Source organism: Ipomoea nil, unplaced genomic scaffold, assembly GCF_001879475.1.
Source record: "Ipomoea nil cultivar Tokyo-kokei standard unplaced genomic scaffold, Asagao_1.1 scaffold1421, whole genome shotgun sequence".
NCBI classification, from domain to species: domain Eukaryota; kingdom Viridiplantae; phylum Streptophyta; class Magnoliopsida; order Solanales; family Convolvulaceae; genus Ipomoea; species Ipomoea nil.
In genome coordinates this window covers 2,867,501-2,884,176 of record NW_017617849.1, presented here as the reverse complement: position 1 = coordinate 2,884,176, position 16,676 = coordinate 2,867,501, and the positions used below count along the sequence as shown (strand labels likewise).

The 16,676-nt window shown below is 35.8% G+C and overlaps 4 protein-coding genes and 1 pseudogene across 7 annotated transcripts; 1 reads left to right on the top strand and 4 right to left on the bottom strand.

The window, feature by feature from the left end:
• Positions 1-114: 114 nt before the first annotated feature.
• LOC109187391 (peptide methionine sulfoxide reductase B1, chloroplastic) lies at positions 115-3,242 on the bottom strand. The gene is made up of 6 exons (XM_019337575.1): positions 3,225-3,242; positions 1,770-2,025; positions 1,579-1,690; positions 1,010-1,075; positions 704-901; positions 115-391 (listed from the first exon to the last, which is right to left on the bottom strand). The coding sequence occupies exons 1-6, from the start codon at positions 3,240-3,242 to the stop codon at positions 364-366; spliced, it is 678 nt and encodes a 225-aa protein (XP_019193120.1). The 3' UTR covers positions 115-363.
• Positions 3,222-6,763, top strand: LOC109187822 (ribokinase). Of its 4 annotated transcripts, none has more exons than XR_002055313.1 (6): positions 3,222-3,972; positions 4,822-5,007; positions 5,220-5,415; positions 5,498-5,618; positions 5,957-6,108; positions 6,572-6,763. XR_002055313.1 is itself a non-coding variant. In XM_019338172.1 (5 exons), exons 1-4 carry the CDS (start codon positions 3,319-3,321, stop codon positions 5,587-5,589), a joined length of 1,128 nt encoding a protein of 375 aa, XP_019193717.1. In that variant the 5' UTR covers positions 3,222-3,318; the 3' UTR covers positions 5,590-5,605; positions 6,026-6,291. The 4 variants fall into 4 exon arrangements, 2 of the variants coding, with proteins under 2 accessions (XP_019193717.1, XP_019193716.1); XR_002055312.1 differs by lacking the exon at positions 6,572-6,763 and adding an exon at positions 6,197-6,339; XM_019338172.1 differs by lacking the exon at positions 6,572-6,763 and having other exon boundaries at positions 5,498-5,605; positions 6,026-6,291.
• On the bottom strand, positions 6,386-8,384 carry LOC109187820. Its single transcript, XM_019338169.1, has 4 exons — positions 8,022-8,384; positions 7,343-7,929; positions 6,754-7,269; positions 6,386-6,616 (listed from the first exon to the last, which is right to left on the bottom strand). The coding sequence occupies exons 1-4, from the start codon at positions 8,254-8,256 to the stop codon at positions 6,482-6,484; spliced, it is 1,473 nt and encodes a 490-aa protein (XP_019193714.1). The 5' UTR covers positions 8,257-8,384; the 3' UTR covers positions 6,386-6,481.
• A 147-nt stretch (positions 8,385-8,531) lies between these two features.
• Positions 8,532-12,363, bottom strand: LOC109187821 (probable sodium/metabolite cotransporter BASS1, chloroplastic). Its single transcript, XM_019338170.1, has 8 exons — positions 11,719-12,363; positions 10,134-10,227; positions 10,019-10,052; positions 9,884-9,938; positions 9,616-9,699; positions 9,132-9,419; positions 8,825-8,984; positions 8,532-8,700 (listed from the first exon to the last, which is right to left on the bottom strand). Exons 1-7 carry the CDS (start codon positions 12,244-12,246, stop codon positions 8,832-8,834), a joined length of 1,236 nt encoding a protein of 411 aa, XP_019193715.1. The 5' UTR covers positions 12,247-12,363; the 3' UTR covers positions 8,532-8,700; positions 8,825-8,831.
• A 1,356-nt stretch (positions 12,364-13,719) lies between these two features.
• LOC109187390 overlaps positions 13,720-16,676 on the bottom strand; it is a 7,770-nt pseudogene continuing 4,813 nt past the window's right edge.

The window sequence follows — 16,676 nt, the reverse complement described above, 5'->3', positions numbered from 1 at the left end:
AGACGTTTAGTCATAAACTTTCAAATTGTTATCATTCATGGTCCAAGTTAACCACTCATGGTCCTTCAACTATCAAATTTTAACCACTCATGGTCCTTCTAAGAAGACCGCAACTGGTTAAATTTTACATATACAATGTGTCAAATTTGTAATGGAAGATCAAATTGAGTCGATTTTACAAATTACATCATAAGGGTTAAATTTTACATAAATGTGTGTTCATCCATAAGAAGTTGAATGTTACATATACAATGACTCAAACAACTGAGGTACATTGAAGTCACCAAGCAAAGCTGGAAAATTACAGGCATACATCTTTAATGCCACAGATTCACATCCTTCCTGTCCACCCTTTGATACTTCCTATTTTGGTTTCAATTTCAAGGCAGCACTGCAAATATGGGAAAAAAAATTGTGAATATCACATCTTTGACATGTTTCAAGTTCATGGGGATGTTCTCGAAAGGCAGTGTTGTAAAAATCGGCCTAGGCGGCCGTTGATTAGGCATTGGATGCCCTTAGACCGAGGGGATTTCACCCCTAGGCGCCTTTTAGTTGGCCGGCCGACTAGGCGCCAACTCGACCAAGTCGAAGCCTAACTCAGCCAAGTTTTTTTTTTTACTCGGCCACCAGGTGCCCCCTAACCACCCAACTAGCGCCTAAAGCCTTCTGCAACCTTGTCGAAAGGAAGGAAATGAAGTACCTATTGATGCAGTAGCGTTTTCCAGTAGGTTCGGGGCCATCGTCAAATACATGACCTAGATGAGCATCACAAGCTGCACACAAAACTTCCTGGCGAGGCATGAAAATGATGGACAAGTCTAACTTTGATTTCACATTGTTTCCAACAGGCTTGTAATACGATGGCCACCCGGTTCCACTATCAAACTTGGTGGATGATCTGGAAAACGCAATACTATCAGCATTGACCTCTGATACATTGTTAAAGGCTGCTTGCTATATCATCAATGGTGTCTCCTTTAACACATAATACAACTAGAATACTTACTCGAAGAGTGGAGTGTCACAACAAACGCAATGATAAGTGCCGGGAGTTTTGGTGTCCCAATATTCCCTGAATGTGAATAAATGGATTAAGATTTAAGAGGCAGTGCCAAAGAAACATGTTTGTAGCATAAAAGGTAAAGTTTCATTAACAGATACACTAAACTACATTGCAGTGAACCCCAATCAAATTGGTTAGTCTGTTGGCTTAGGAACCACAATGTTCAAAGTTAGAATTTCAGTGGAAGGCGGCCTATTGGCCTACTTGGTTTGATCTAATCAGCTATGAACAATTTAAACTGATTTATCTCTTTGTGGTCCTTTGCAGGCTAGAGTAGAATTTACCCAATATACACCATCAGGTATTGGCTACTAGAATGTAAGGAACAACTCAATCCACATCCTCAAATTTAAAACTTGAGCAATTCTTTCTCTAAGACCTATTGCAGAAACACCTAAACCTAAACCAAACTAAAGTAATAGCATCCAAATATGACAGGATATCTTGGAAGCTACCAAATAATATTGAATTACAGGGAAATAATAGAGAAAGATGAAGGTAAAGGGAAATACCCAGTAAAAGCCCTCTCAGTACCCTTTTGCCGTGTAATGTAAAATTGTTGTCCTGTCAGCCGCTTCTTCCACTCCTCATCACTAACTGAGCTAAAATCTTTATTGCTGACCTCTGCATAAAAAAAATGCAAGGAATCATAAACACAATGAGAAATCCTTTTGTATGTAGAGAGAGAGAGAGAGAGAGAGACCTTGAGCGCTGTCTGGTTTGGGTGAAGAAGCAGAGGAGCCCATACCACGAATCAAGAAGGAAACTTTATTTCTTGGTTTGTTAAACGATCCAAAAGCTAAAGAAAATAGAGGTTTGCTATTCGACCCAGAAAGGGATTTGGATGAAAGGTTAACCGGTGAGCTCACGCTACTAGTTATTATGCTGCGAGCAGCCATTGACACCCAAAAACGATTCTTGAGAAGGTACGGCCTGCATTTTCTCGTTATGGACGGAGACTATATTCCAGTACAGCTCGAGTGCATTCATGGTGATGCTCCGTTCATTTCACCACCGTCGGATTTCATCCATTTCAATCCACTTTCAACACGTGGCTATCTTACGTCGGCATATGTTAAGGCTTTCCCGTTGCCACGTTGACCACAAGAGATCCACAATCGGGCTGGACATTTCCCAACTTGAATGCCCGTTTATGTTAAATTGTTAAGCCCAAATACAAAGGCTTCAATTCCTATATCATGCTCCAGGATGCACAATGCAATGTGTACCTTAAAAATCTCATATACATAATTGTATGATAGAATACACATAAATTTCTAACATAATATATGATACATATGAACTCTTAACATAAAACGCATAAACTCTTAGGGTGCAATGTATTGTGCACCATATAATTTGCCAAAGGCTTGTCGTGACTACACGCGGCAAATTATGTTGTGGACTAATGTCCACCTTACAAGGTGGATCCGGATTATATTAATAATTTTTAACTCTATATTCACAATATTATAATTGAATATTTACAATTTTAGATCTTAATACACAAAATTACAGAACTCAATATTCACAATTACATAGCTCTATATTCGCGATTTTTAAACTCTATATTCACAAATTTTTACTTTGTTACATGTTCATAACATGCCTTACATATGTTAAGAAATTAAAAATTTAATAATCAAAAAATAGACATTCATAAACTCAAATATTCATGTTCATAATCAGTATATTTAGAAATTCAAAATTTAATGTTTAATATTCATGTTCATAATGATCCTCTTCTTTTTTACTTTAAAGGGGATGGAACCCTTAGAAACATAATTTTTGAGTGCAAAACTTGGATTAAGAAAGACTGGAATGTTAAGTGTTGTCACATTTTGCGAGAACAAAATTAAATGGTAGATTAACTTGCAAAGAATTATATTCTAGATTACGAGTTGGCTTTTTTATATTTTTACCCTGACGGTTATCTTGCCGAATGTATCCGTAGAGGTAGTTTAGAAATTTCACCCTTCCTTTGTATTAAAAAAGAAAAAAATAGAGTCCTGACGTGGCTACACGCATGCAAAAGAGCGTAAAACTTTATCCCAATCCAAAAATATACTACTCGTAGAATATATTTTTGGATCAGGGGAAAAGCCCCAGGGCCTAGTGGCCTACTACTCGTAGAAGATTAGTTCAGGTCACTTATCACCATCACAGTCCAAACCATAGTCGATGACTCCGAGCAAGGACTGAAAGAACAGGTATAAGTCTAGAACAGAAGGGGAAGAACTCCGAAGAAGGAGATGGGAGGACTCTCAACGCTCTCACAATCACAACAATGGCGCCCAACGCCCAAGAGTATTGCGACACAGACCGAGAATCCCAGGAATTTCTCAGTCCAATTGAACCCCAGACCTAATCCATCACTAAGAAAAAAACTGAAGTCCATCTCTTGTTTCGCTGCCCGCCCCTCCAAATCCCAGCCTATAGACAAGAATTCCACCCCGCCCTTGGTGGTGGTGGGATCAGCCAATGCCGACATCTACGTGGAGATCGCCAGGCTACCGCAGGAAGGGGAGACCGTCTCAGCCAAGACTGGGCAGACCTTGGCGGGGGGCAAGGGGGCCAACCAGGCTGTGTGTGGTGGAAAGCTGGCATACCCAACCTACTTTATGGGTCAGGTGGGTGAGGATGCCCACGGGAAGTTGATCGTTGAGGCACTTGAGGGTGGTGGGGTGTTTCTTGATCACCTCAGAACTGTGGCTCATGCACCCACTGGCCATGCTGTGGTGATGCTCCAAGAGGATGGGCAGAACTCAATCATCATTGTGGGTGGTGCCAACATGTCCTATTGGCCAGAGTCTTTGCCTGAGGAGTATTTGGAGGTGGTAAGGAATGCTGGGATTGTTCTGCTCCAAAGAGAAATTCCTGATTCTGTTAACATACAAGTAGCAAAGGTCAGGCCTTTGGCTTTCTTTTTTGAAAAATGAATGATTTTGGAGGTGTTTGGTAAATAGTTGTTAGCTGACGGGTGAGCGGGTTTTACTAGTTGATATATGTTTGATAAATTAGTTGATAGTTGATTACATCTAAAATGACTTTTTTTTAAAATTTTGAAAAAGTTACTCCGAGCAGCTTTTTGAATTTTAGTGTTTTGGAACAATAAACCGTTACAAAAAGCTAAGTAATCAAACACTTATATTGAGCCTTTAACCAAGGCTGTGGTCAAATAAGCCAAAATTACCTGATAAATAGGGCATTTATTTGTTTAATAGAACTTCAGCTTTTTGTGCAAAGCATTAAGAATATTTTCAATATGTTTATCCACTTGATCTTGTTGCATGGGTCTTACATATTCCTAGTGAAGTTTATGCACCTAATATTGATTACTTGATGAGAGTAGAAGTCTCTCTTTTAGCAAGAGTTAAGGATAGTGAATTTAACTCAGTCTCAAACATTTGTAACTAGTGGGTTAATTGGCATTCCTCTGCTGCTTCTCAATACAGAGCATATAACTTTATTAGTTAACACTTCTAGACTAAATTTCTATTATAATAGATTACACTTTACAAAATTTACAAGTTCCTGTTTTGGTTACTGGGCTCACTGACTCCTAAAGGCTATTTCCAAATAAGGAATGGAAAAGTAATTGAATACCAATAAGAAAGAAATTGAAATGGAAAAATGGGAAATAACTATGGTCTATGGTTATAGCCTTCTTCTAAGATTAATGTTTTGGTTTGTGGTTAGAAATTTTAAGAACTGCTTCTTGCTTGTTTAATGCTGTAAAGATTCTTGTGTACCAGGCTGCTAGGAGTGCACATGTTCCAATTATTCTGGATGCTGGTGGTGTGGATTCTCCAGTCCCTTCAGAACTTCTTTCAGTTGTTGATATTTTCAGCCCAAATGAAACTGAACTTGCCCGGCTAACAAAAATGCCAACGGAAAATTTTGAACAAATCAAGCAAGCTGTGGAAAAATGCCATGACATGGTCAGTTGACATACACATTAGTGTTCATAGTTAATTTTATCCCCTTCACAATGTGTTGTTCATGAACGACTATGCTTCAGAAAGAGTCAATTGCCAGTTTATGTTTTCTATTTTGTTGTATTTACTCTCAGATGAGCTTGGAGTAACAACTGTAGCAACACATTATCTCATCATTTAATCATTTTAGATTATAATTCTCGGTTTTGTTTCAGGGTGTTAACCAAGTTCTTGTGAAACTTGGGGACAAAGGATCAGCTCTTTTCGCAAAAGGAGAGGAACCAGTTAGACAGCCCATCATTAAAGCTGAGAAAGTCATTGATACAACTGGAGCTGGGGACACTTTTACTGCTGCTTTTGCAGTAGCCCTTGTCGAAGGAAAATCCAAAAAGGAATGCTTGGCATTTGCTGGTATGGACAATTGTCATGTCTCCAATTGTACTATTGTATTATGAGCGTATAAACTCTCTGAAAATGTTTGATATTGTTACAGCTGCCGCAGCATCTCTCTGTGTTCAAGTGAAGGGAGCCATTCCAAGCATGCCTGAAAGGAAAAGAGTTCTGAATCTTCTCAAGTCTCTTTGAGGATATCGCATCATGCTTAGAAATAAGAGGTAGTCATCTCTACCATAATAAGTTCTTTCACCTTTAAGGAAATAGTTGCTTCATAGGAGTACAAAGGAACTTAAGAAGTAAGAAGAAACTGAGGATAAGATTAGACATGTAAAATCCGGTGTTGGCTTTGTGATTACTTTTGGAGTTTTTGTCCACATTGTAGTTCTATTTAATACATAATAACCTGTGCTGCTGGTTTCTTTTTTTTTTTTTTTTTTTGTTAAATTTAAATTTGCTTGTTTTACCTGAAAAGTTATGTTTCACCTTCTTGTGATAACAATTGTGTTTCAACATTTTTCTTGGTCTGATATTATTACTTTGGGCTTGGCATCAACAGAATTGAAGGTTTGCATCTCTACAAGTGATAATTAAGCTGCTCATAAATCTTTTCATCGTGTCCTCTCATTTGTAATGGGACTCCTGCTTTTTCTGAAGGGAGATGCCCAAGTCGACAAGTTGATATTATGAGGAATAGACTACCTAGATGAGGTTAGCAATTGAGCAGTTTGTGTTTTTCACTGTTTCTTTGGGACTACATGTGCCCTTCCAATGAAATACTCTTTATTTTTTATTTTAGTAAACATGCTCAAAGGAACAAGTGGCATGCGGTTTATCCTGGATTGATTGGATGTGAGACGTCTAATAAAATATTGAGTTTCCTTCTTTTCCTAATCGTTTTTCTTCTTAATGCAATGACTAAAAATATAGTGTTTTTGACTATATGAGGCTGTACCATTTTGGGTAAATATTGCTTTTTCATACTTTGATAGAAAGAATTTGTATGAATCATATCGTTGGTTCTCTCCTTTGTAAAGTCATGATAAAGATAAGGCGAAAGAAACAGTAGTGGAAAATGTTGAAATCAATTATCACTATTCCGAATAATTATGTCAAAGTCACTAACTCTCCATTCTGCGTGTTCATTCTCACTAATGAATATCTCTGTTCCCAGATCAATAGATGGCCATGATCTCTTAGCTGGGGGAGTCCCTGGATCCTGCAACATCACAAAACCATTCATCATTAACAAAGTTTTGCCTTGTTTATGTATATTTATGTGCATTGGATTACTGCTTATGTTCATAGTTTCAGTCTTAAAATGATAGATGACTAAACCGAAAAGGAGAGAAAAACCTGGTAGAAATAAAGGGAGTCTGAGAGCTTCCCAACATCAAGTTCCCATGTTCTTGGATCACCTATCCAACCTTCACCCTTCTTGGTTGGATACCCGTAAACCCCCCAGACAGGATGAGGCAAAATTTGCAGTATTTCCTGAGGTTGAGGATTGCTATATGGGTCGCATAGGTTATAGGGCTCTTCAAGATGCTCAGCATTTCCTGGAGAGCAGTACAGGTGATAAGCTTCATAGGGGAAGTTATCTTTGTCTGTGCGATGGATCCGTGTCCCGTTTGGAAGGGTGTGGTATGGTGGACAGGACCCAAGGCTTTGCGGATTGCACCATGAGTCTATGCTGGGATTTAGGATCATCTCACTATAGCGAGTAACATCTGAGGTGGCATCTCCGCTGCATGGCTGCCCATTGTTCTTCCAACAACTGCCGATATCCATAAGGTAAAACTGGCTTCTTGGTCCCCCTCCATGCATTACTTCTAATGTGAATCTCACTTTGAAATTTGGTGATTCTGGAACCTAAAATATGTGAATTTTTAGACAAGAAAACTAGAGTTATGTGTGTATTGAAAAGAGAACTATAAGACATTACCCTTTTCAACATTCCTCTTGTTTGATAATGATATCCACCAGAAAATCCTAAAGTTGCATCTGATCTTAGGTATAGCATCAACCATGGGTATTTCTTTGATGTCTTCAAGTAATGGTGAAAATTCCAACTTCCTTTCTCGACTTCCTTCTCCCATGTCACTGCATAATACGAGTACGAAGAATTGTTATCTGTTCTTGCCTTCTCAATGTCATCATTATCCAAATCCCATGTTCCATAGAAGCTCCCCTTTAGTTTGCCTTCCTGAATAGTAGTATAGTTATGATAGATCCGGGGCATGTTCATACAACCTTCCCCAAAGCATGGGAACCCAGTTTCTGGTGTGGGAAGGAACACTTTCCTGCCATTTTTAGGGCACAATGCTGCCATTGTATCCATGTTTCCACTCTTGAGCATTATCATCCAGAACTGCCATGGCTTCGGTTCATCTTTAACTTCGCATTTATCACCCAAGTATAGTTCCTTCCACGCCGCATATTGATCAACGGTGGTGGTCCAGAGTCCTTGATAGAAAGCATCTGATATACCAAGCTTGTTCTCCCTCTCAGTCACCCTATGTATTAAGCTGACTTTTTTTTTTTTTTCCCCAAAAATAATGTCAAATTTAGATTCTTTTCAAGAATGGTATTTAAGGAAATGTGGTAGAAATAAGGGAACTCACTGGGTGAAGTAGAATTGTCAATGTCAAAGCAATCTGCCTGCCTTGGACTCCCCATCTCTGGAGCTTCTTCACCAACTTCATTGCACTGATTCCATGCTTCAATGGCTATTCTAAGACCATCTCTTCTCATCCCAGGATCACCAATGGCTGAAATATGTTCTTGATTGGAAGAGATTACTGTATTGAAAAATACAATTGCGAGAACCGATACAACACAAAACTGCTGCAGAAACATTATTAGCAGGTGTGTTCAAAACTAGTTTGGCAGCATAGTATATATATACAGGAACTTTAGATAATGAACGAAGCCTTAGAGATTGTTTAACACATTTTGGCACTTAGAGGGTTAATGGGTTGTCCACAAGTAGCAGCTTTGACGACAATCAAATATGGTTGGTGAGAAGTTTATTTTGTTTTTCTTTTGGTAATTCTCGCAAACATGTTTTCTGCATTACCTAAAGTCAATCAATATTCAAAACTAACATGGGATTACTTTGCAAATGCATAAAATTCTTCAATATAATTCATGACAACAGAGATCACTGAGCAAATTGCAAGCAAACTTAAGCTCAAACACAGATGAAAATCCTTCATTGATGACTACCAAACTCAAGGAAATGATTCAGATTTGTTAATGTCCACATAGTTTGCAATTAAGCACGAGAAAACACAAACTAGTTTCAACTAAAAGCCAAGTAACATGTGAACCGTAGTCGCTTATGGGGTGACATAGAGATTCGAACCCATGACCTAACTGATAGTTGGATTGCACATTAATGGTTAAATGCTCAATGCTCAACAGTGTGAAGATCAGTCCCGCATTTCTGAGGGAACAGAACGCCTCCAGATTCCAGCTAAAGCACTGCCAAAGATCGAGTGGCAGACGCTAGAAACAGCACAGGGCACTGCAGTAAGTGGATTCCCAAAGTGTTGGGTGGCGAGAACTACTCCAAGAACCGAGTTCTGCACCATAAAATGATGATTTAATCACGGAAAGGTTAACAATTGCTAGTAATTAGCACAGAAATGGAGAAATAACAATTTCATAAAACCGAACTGTGACCACATCTATGACCATTAAAAATAAACCTTTCACAAGTCATTGCATACCTGCATACCAACTTCAATAGAGATTGTCCTCGAAGATGATACATCAAGCCCAAGCATCCTGGCGAGGAAATAGCCAAAGAAGAACCCAGAGGAATGAAGAAGAGTGGCAGCAAGAACGACCTGTAGACCCGATGTGAGGATTGCAGAAGAACTTTGTGCAATGGCATTCCCACAAAGAACTGCAACAGTTGCTACAGCAATCGGTGGCATCACTGGAGAGACGACTTTGACAAGGCTCTGGAAATACTGATTCAGAAACGCGCCTACTAAAACAGGAAGGAGTACCACCTGCAGTTGGCTTGTAAAGTAAGATTACGGTCCTAACAAATAAAAGATACGTTCTGTCTCAATTAAAAGTCTAAACTGATCTTCATCAAGTAGTGCAGGAGTTCGAACTACATTCAAATTCATGACCTTTTTGTTTTTGTTTGGCTATCATACCACACTAACACGATAGAAATAACTGCTTGACGAGGAACGTTACCTGCAAAGTGGACATAAAAAGTCCAGCTGCATCCACTGCAACATATTGCCCTGCAAGCTTGGCTGTGAGAAAAGGGGTCATGACCTGTAACCAACTTAGAATTACTTGAGAGGTTTTGCAGTGAAAATGCTAAGATAAATTGCAGTATGGATTAACTTGAAAAGAACTGTTAGATAAAATTTCAATATGCATTTACTTGAAAATTTCTGTAAGAAATGAAGGAAATACACAGAAAACAAAAAAATTAAACCAAATTTGAACTACCAACCACAGCTGATAGGGTACTTGCAGCAGTCATCAAGACTGAAAGAGCCACATTTCCCCTGCACATATGAAGTAGCCAGGAGTCCTGTCTTAGTGAAATAGAGGGAAAGAAATTATATCCAAAAAAACATTCTTATACCTTGCAATGTAAGTGACAATGTTGCTTGCTGTCCCTGTGAAGTGATGAAAAAAACGATTTAAGGAGAGCAGAAACTGGAAGGACATAAAACAAGTATCTTACTTCTAATTTGTACCTCCAGGACAGCAGCCAACTAAAATTAAGCCTGCGGCGTAATGGGATGGCAAGTTCAAGAGCTTACTTACAAAAAATCCCGATAAAGGCATTATCTGCATTTACAAATTTTTCTTGTTAGTGGTAAGGAAAGCAAACCGGATACTTCTATAATATCTTTGTTGACACGCTGTTAACATCATGTGTGCAGCTGATCAATACAGGACAAAAACTATTACAAGGATACAAACATATTCAGAAACACTTGCTCTTTGTACATTAAGGATCAAATTCTGGCACAGTAAATACAGACCTAGCAATCATGCTTCAATATGACAAAAACCTTTGTTAAAATGTACATTCATTCAAGCATAAACAAGCTCTGTTAGGCAAAAGGCTACAATCTGGGGAGGTGTGGACTGGAATCAATCTGAAACACCCCTGCACACTTCTCACCTAAGGGGTGGTTCTCATTTGATCATTAATATATATATATATATATATATATATATATATATATATATATATATATATATATATGTGTGTGTGTGTGTGTGTGTGTGTGTGTGTGTGTTTGTGTGTGTGTTATATAATTATTATATAACGATATAATGTTTGTGAATGATTTAAATAAATATATAGTTATATAAAAAAATTTAATAAATACCTTTAGCATTTAATTGATCTTGCTAGGTTAAGATTAAAGGAGAGACTAAGAGTTCTTACTATTAACAATATTTTAAAATTCTAATACAAAATTACAAACACATTTAAACTAATAAATATTTAAATAAACTTATGAAGGTATGAGTAGGGGTGACAGGTCATATGGGTTGACCGGCGGGTTACATATAGGCCATGAGGCCAACCTGTATAACATGGATACCCCTTAGGGGCTAAACGGGACAGCCCGTTCAGATCGGAGAAATATACAAGTTAACATGCCTAAACAAGGGCTAAACTCGGTGAATCAGGACTGTTTTTATACCTCTAAATGTGGGTACTCACTCAAGTTTCAAATTTAATTCAGATGGTTCAGCTCGCCCGATAAGCCCGACAACCCGAAGTTTAGGGTTAGGGCCAACTCGAACCTGAAAATAAAATAATAAAATAACGGATTACCCCGAACGGGCTAGCCAGAAATCGAGCGGGCTGACCCGATTGACATCCCTAACTACACCAGAGTAGAATTATAACAATTTCATGATGATTTGCATTGAATCTCCATTACCAGCATATTTTTATTATTAAGTATTGCATTTCGTTTCCGCCCTACCATAATGATTACATATGCAAATTCAATGGCACTTACCAGCCTTATTACAAAGAAGAAAATGGTCAGTGACAGATCTTTAACTTACATTTTTTTTTTTTTAATTTCTCCCCTTTATAAACAGACCCAACATATCTGCATTCCCACATTGTTTATGATGGGAATCCAGCTTTCTGATGCAATAAACAGAGCATAATGATCAATTCGTACATGTAATGCATCAATAGCATGCATGCTTATACCACCAGTTATTCATGCACACTTTTCAGCTAATATAAGAGCACCAATCATTCACCCATAAATATGATATGAAAAGGAAGGAACAGAAAGAGACCGAGTACTGAAGCAGAAAACCAGAGAGCAATTCCTTGGGCATAGCCAATGCAGAACGAAGATCATCAAACGTCAGAGTCATGCCCATGCCAAGCATAGTAAGAGTGATTCCCATGACGGTCCATTTGGGCTGGACCCAACTGAACGAGCTGGGCTTCACTAAGCCTAGCAAGCAGCCTAGTGCCACCCAAACCGGGAAAGCAGTAGATACGGCTTCACCAATTACTTCAACCCATTCCGTAAAACTTCTCTTGCTGCCATCACTTCCGTCTGCAGTCAAAGCGTTCGACGAATTGCCACAAAGAAGTGGCCATCTAGATATCTGTTCGGGCTTGTTCCTGATAAAAAGTGATCGATTTACGGATTTGGGCTCGTCATTGGATGTTGACAGGGAATGGGAGATGAAGATGCGCGCTGATTTGGAGGGCGATTGAATTTGGATTCTTGAAGTGAGATTTCTGTAGTCTGGAATGAGAAATCTTGAAGGATACGGGTAATTGGTTATTGGATATGACTGCGAAGATAGCATTTCTCCCTGCTGCTTTTGCGTCTCGGAAGAACACTCCCCAGACCCCAGTCTAGTCTCAGTTCGTTCTCAATGCTCACTGCTATGCTTGATGCTTCACCGGGAAATGCCATTCCAATAATGATTATTAGAGTTTTTTTCACTTTTAGTCCCAAACTATAGTGACACTGGCAGAATTGATCCACGACTTTTGAACCTTGTAATTTTAGTCTACGATTATTAATTTTTTGTAAAAATGGTCCTTCCGACCACTTTTCCGTCAAAATTTCATCGAAAAAAATATTCTTTATTTTTAGTCGAGTTAAAATTGACATTTTACTTATCTCAAAAAATTAAAAGAGAAAATTTGATATTTGACTACATACAATATTACTGGGCTACATACTACTGCCCCAGGCGGCGGAGTACATGTACTACTCCAATGCAGCTGCCGGATAACCCAACTAGCCCGGGGAACGCCACGGCCGCTCCGCCGCTTACTGACAGCCCTGCCTGCTCCAGGAACTCCGCCGCCTGAGGCAGTAGTATGTAGCCCAGTAATATTGTATGTAGTCAAATATCAATTTTTTTCTTTTAATTTTTTGAGATAAGTAAAATGTCAATTTTAACCCGCCTAAAAATGAAAAAAAAAAAAAAAAAAAAATTCCCGGTGAAATTTTGACGGAAAAGTGGCCGGAATGACTATTATTGCAAAAAAATCAATAATCGTGGACTAAAATTGTAAAGTTCAAAAATCGTGGCTCAATTCTGCCAGTGCCACTATAATCGTGAGACTAAAAGTGCAAAAAACTCCTGATTATTATATCACATTATCACTGATCCTCGTTTGTTTATTACTTATTGTTGATTGTCTGTATCTTCTTTGTCCCCATAGTTGGCTAGTTGGAAAGATTAAAAAAATGGATAAGTGTCAAATAATCTTGACTCTCGAGCGTAATTTATCAGTCAATTCAACCACGAGTTAATCCTCAATTTAATTTTTCACTATAGTTATTTTTTTCGATTTAATTCTAAATGATTTTTGTGCTTAACTAAATTCTCAACTTTGATAATTTTACATAATTTAATAATTTCACATCTATTAATACTCAATTTAATTCTGGACTATAGTAGTTTTACACAAGTTAGTTTTTAACTATAATAATTTTATCCAATTTACTCATCAATTATAGTGATTTTTTTCGATTTAGTCATTGATTCTAACAGTCAAGAACTCAATTAGGTAAAATAATTGAAATCGATGACCTAATTAAGCACAAAAAAAATTAATTTTAGACTAAATAAAATAAAATCACTTTAATTGAGGACCTAATGTAAAACATTTGAGAAAATTTCAATTTTGGTCATATGACTATAGTGACTTTGTTAATTTCAGTACCTGACTTTCAAAACTGTCAATTTAGTACCTTGAGTATGTAATTTTTGTCAATTTTAATCACTTCGGTCAAATTATCGATCAAATTTGGTCGAAAAAATTTAATCACTTGTTAAGTCTATAATCTGAGGGACAAAATCATCTTTTCTAGTCTGGTCCGAATTAAGTATATTATAACCCGGTTTAGCGTGAGAGTTTTGCAATAACCGCTTATGCAATTCCGGCGACCAGCAACGCCTTTGCTTTCTTTGAGACTAACTTTCCTTATCTTCTTTCTTACTTCTGCCTGTCTCGGCGGTTGAGCTAGCCGCCGTGGCAGCACTGCCTTTTTCTTGCTTGAATGGATGGAACGCTCTGTCACTCTCATTTCTCTTCACCTCTTCCGCCAATTCCTGTAATCCCAATAAAAAACAAACAAACCAACCAAATCCAATTAAATTATATGTGATAATTGAATTAAAAAAAGAAGTTATGAGAAAAATTTAAACTACAAATTAGTTACCTCTTTAGGAGTTGGATCTGGGACTTGGTTCCAAAGCTGAACAGATCTAAGCCAGTCCGATTTCTCCGAATTACTATTATTATTGTTTTTATTAACATAATCATCACAATCATCATCAACATTGTTAGCAGATTTATGAGATTGTTCCTCGTAATATTCGTTGTCGTCTTCCTGGACGCTCTTCATCGGAATAAATTGTTCCAAAATCGGAGCGGCGCTAGTGGTCTGCTCCGAACACTCCGATTGGCCGTTGAGGTTATACTCCGTCGTCGTCCCCGACAACTGAATTGGGTTATACTATGTTTAATTCGGACCAGACTAGAAAAGATGATTTTGTCCCCGAGATTATAGACTAAATGTTGGATTAATTTTTTCTTATTAAATTTGGCCGGAGTGACTAAAATTGATAAAAATTATATATTCAAGGTACTAAATTGACACTTTCAAAAGGTAGGTGCTGAAATTAACAAAGCCCCTATTAGTCATATGACAAAAATTGAAATTTTCTCTAAAACATTTTTATAAATTTGATATTTATATTTTAAGAAATAACTAACATATAACTCTAATATATAATGTGTATATATTATTATTATTATTATTATTATTGAATAAGATAAAATATATATATATGGTGAATGCATGTGCATGATTCAATAGTGAAAAAAATAACGAAAGTTATAAGGATAGAAGTATATTTGTTTAAAATATTGTATAGTACAATTCTTATAGCATAATATATATATATATATATATATATATATATATATATATATATATATATAATCTACAATTCTAATAAGAGCGAATAATGTTAGGCCCTTAACTGGAACAAAAAAAAATGTCGGTCCTATTGTTTCTTAAAATGAATGGTTCATATTATACTATTGTTTCTTAAAATGAATGGTTCATATTATTTTTATTTTAGTATTTTTTATTGATTTTCCTTATTTACCCTCTATTATATTATTTTCTTCCCTTAAATAACCTAAATTCCGTTAGCATAAACTTTAGTAACGGAATATTCCGTTAACTATTTATTATTTTAACTTGCACATTAATTTTTATAAGAAAAGTCTTAGTTTCGAACCACATCCCAATTAGAGTTGGCATAATTGTTAAACATATACTACGAATATGTTAAAATATATATAATATAAAATTTAACATAAACTTTGTTCAAATAATTAGTCTCACTAAATATATAACATTCAAAGTTAAGCATCAAAGATTATAAATCAAGAACTTTAAAAATCATTTGATTTTTATGCATTTAAAAAAAAAAACATATTTAATTAGGTTAAGTTTTTTTTTTTTTTTGGTTTAATTAATCTTCTTTTGATTATTTAGATCAGAAAAAAATTTAATATTTCAATTATACTTTTTCATTATTAGTATGATTTAGGTCGTTATGGTATTAATATTTTTTGTATGTATTTTTATAATTGTACAATTATTGTACATTACTTTACAAATATTATACTATTATTTTTTTATCAGACAAAATTATTCTTACATCATTGTCAGGCCTGCGCGACCTAACTACAAAATTGTTGATCATAAATACAATTACAACTGGACTCTAAAACGGTAGGATAATTTTCTAACGAATGACAATGCTGACATCCCGCTGGCTCTAATTGAACAAGTTTAGACATCAGAATTTTATCAATGCATGAAAACTTATAAAAAAAATTGTAAGTTAATTTTTACTATATTATTATAACAATATCTATTGTAACTATATATTTTGAATTATTTATTATATCCTATATTGACAGGAATTGTAACAATTGTCATTGACACACTCTCAAAACAATTTGTCTCAACAACGAATGTAAATTAAAAAAAAATCAATGATTGTGTTATTGTTGATGAAAAGTATGTACGCCACTTTATTACTCTTATTAAACTAAATAAAGTATTAGATACAACAAAAAAAAAATAATACATATGCATTTAATTAATTTAGAATTAGATGTCTATATATAATGCCTTTATTTAAAAAAAAAAATTATTCATTATAAAAAATTTAAAAATAGATATAATTTCATTAGTTATATTATCTTTATTTTTTACAATTCAAAGATTTATTACCTTCAAATTTATTAATTTATTATATTCACTGCATTGTCCATTGTCTTCATTTTACATTATCTCGTAATTAAATATCAAAGTTATAATACAAAATACATTATATATATTTATTTACCAAGTATTTTATACAAATATAATAAATATTAATATTTTGTTCAATACTTTCACATGATAACCTACGACACACATCTCATAATGCATGAAACGTGTAGGGAAAAACTACCATTACCAAATATCGATTAGAAAATTCAATATTATCTTGCATTTATATATTTTGAATTACCGATTTAAATAAACAAATTCAATATTTATTTACATATACATGAACATCTCCGATATAATATTGCGTTGATATACTTTGAAATACTTATTTAAAAATAATCATTGAGCATTATCCCATTCGCGCAAAGCGCGTAAAAAAACTAGTATATATATAAAACTGAAAAATAGACATAAATA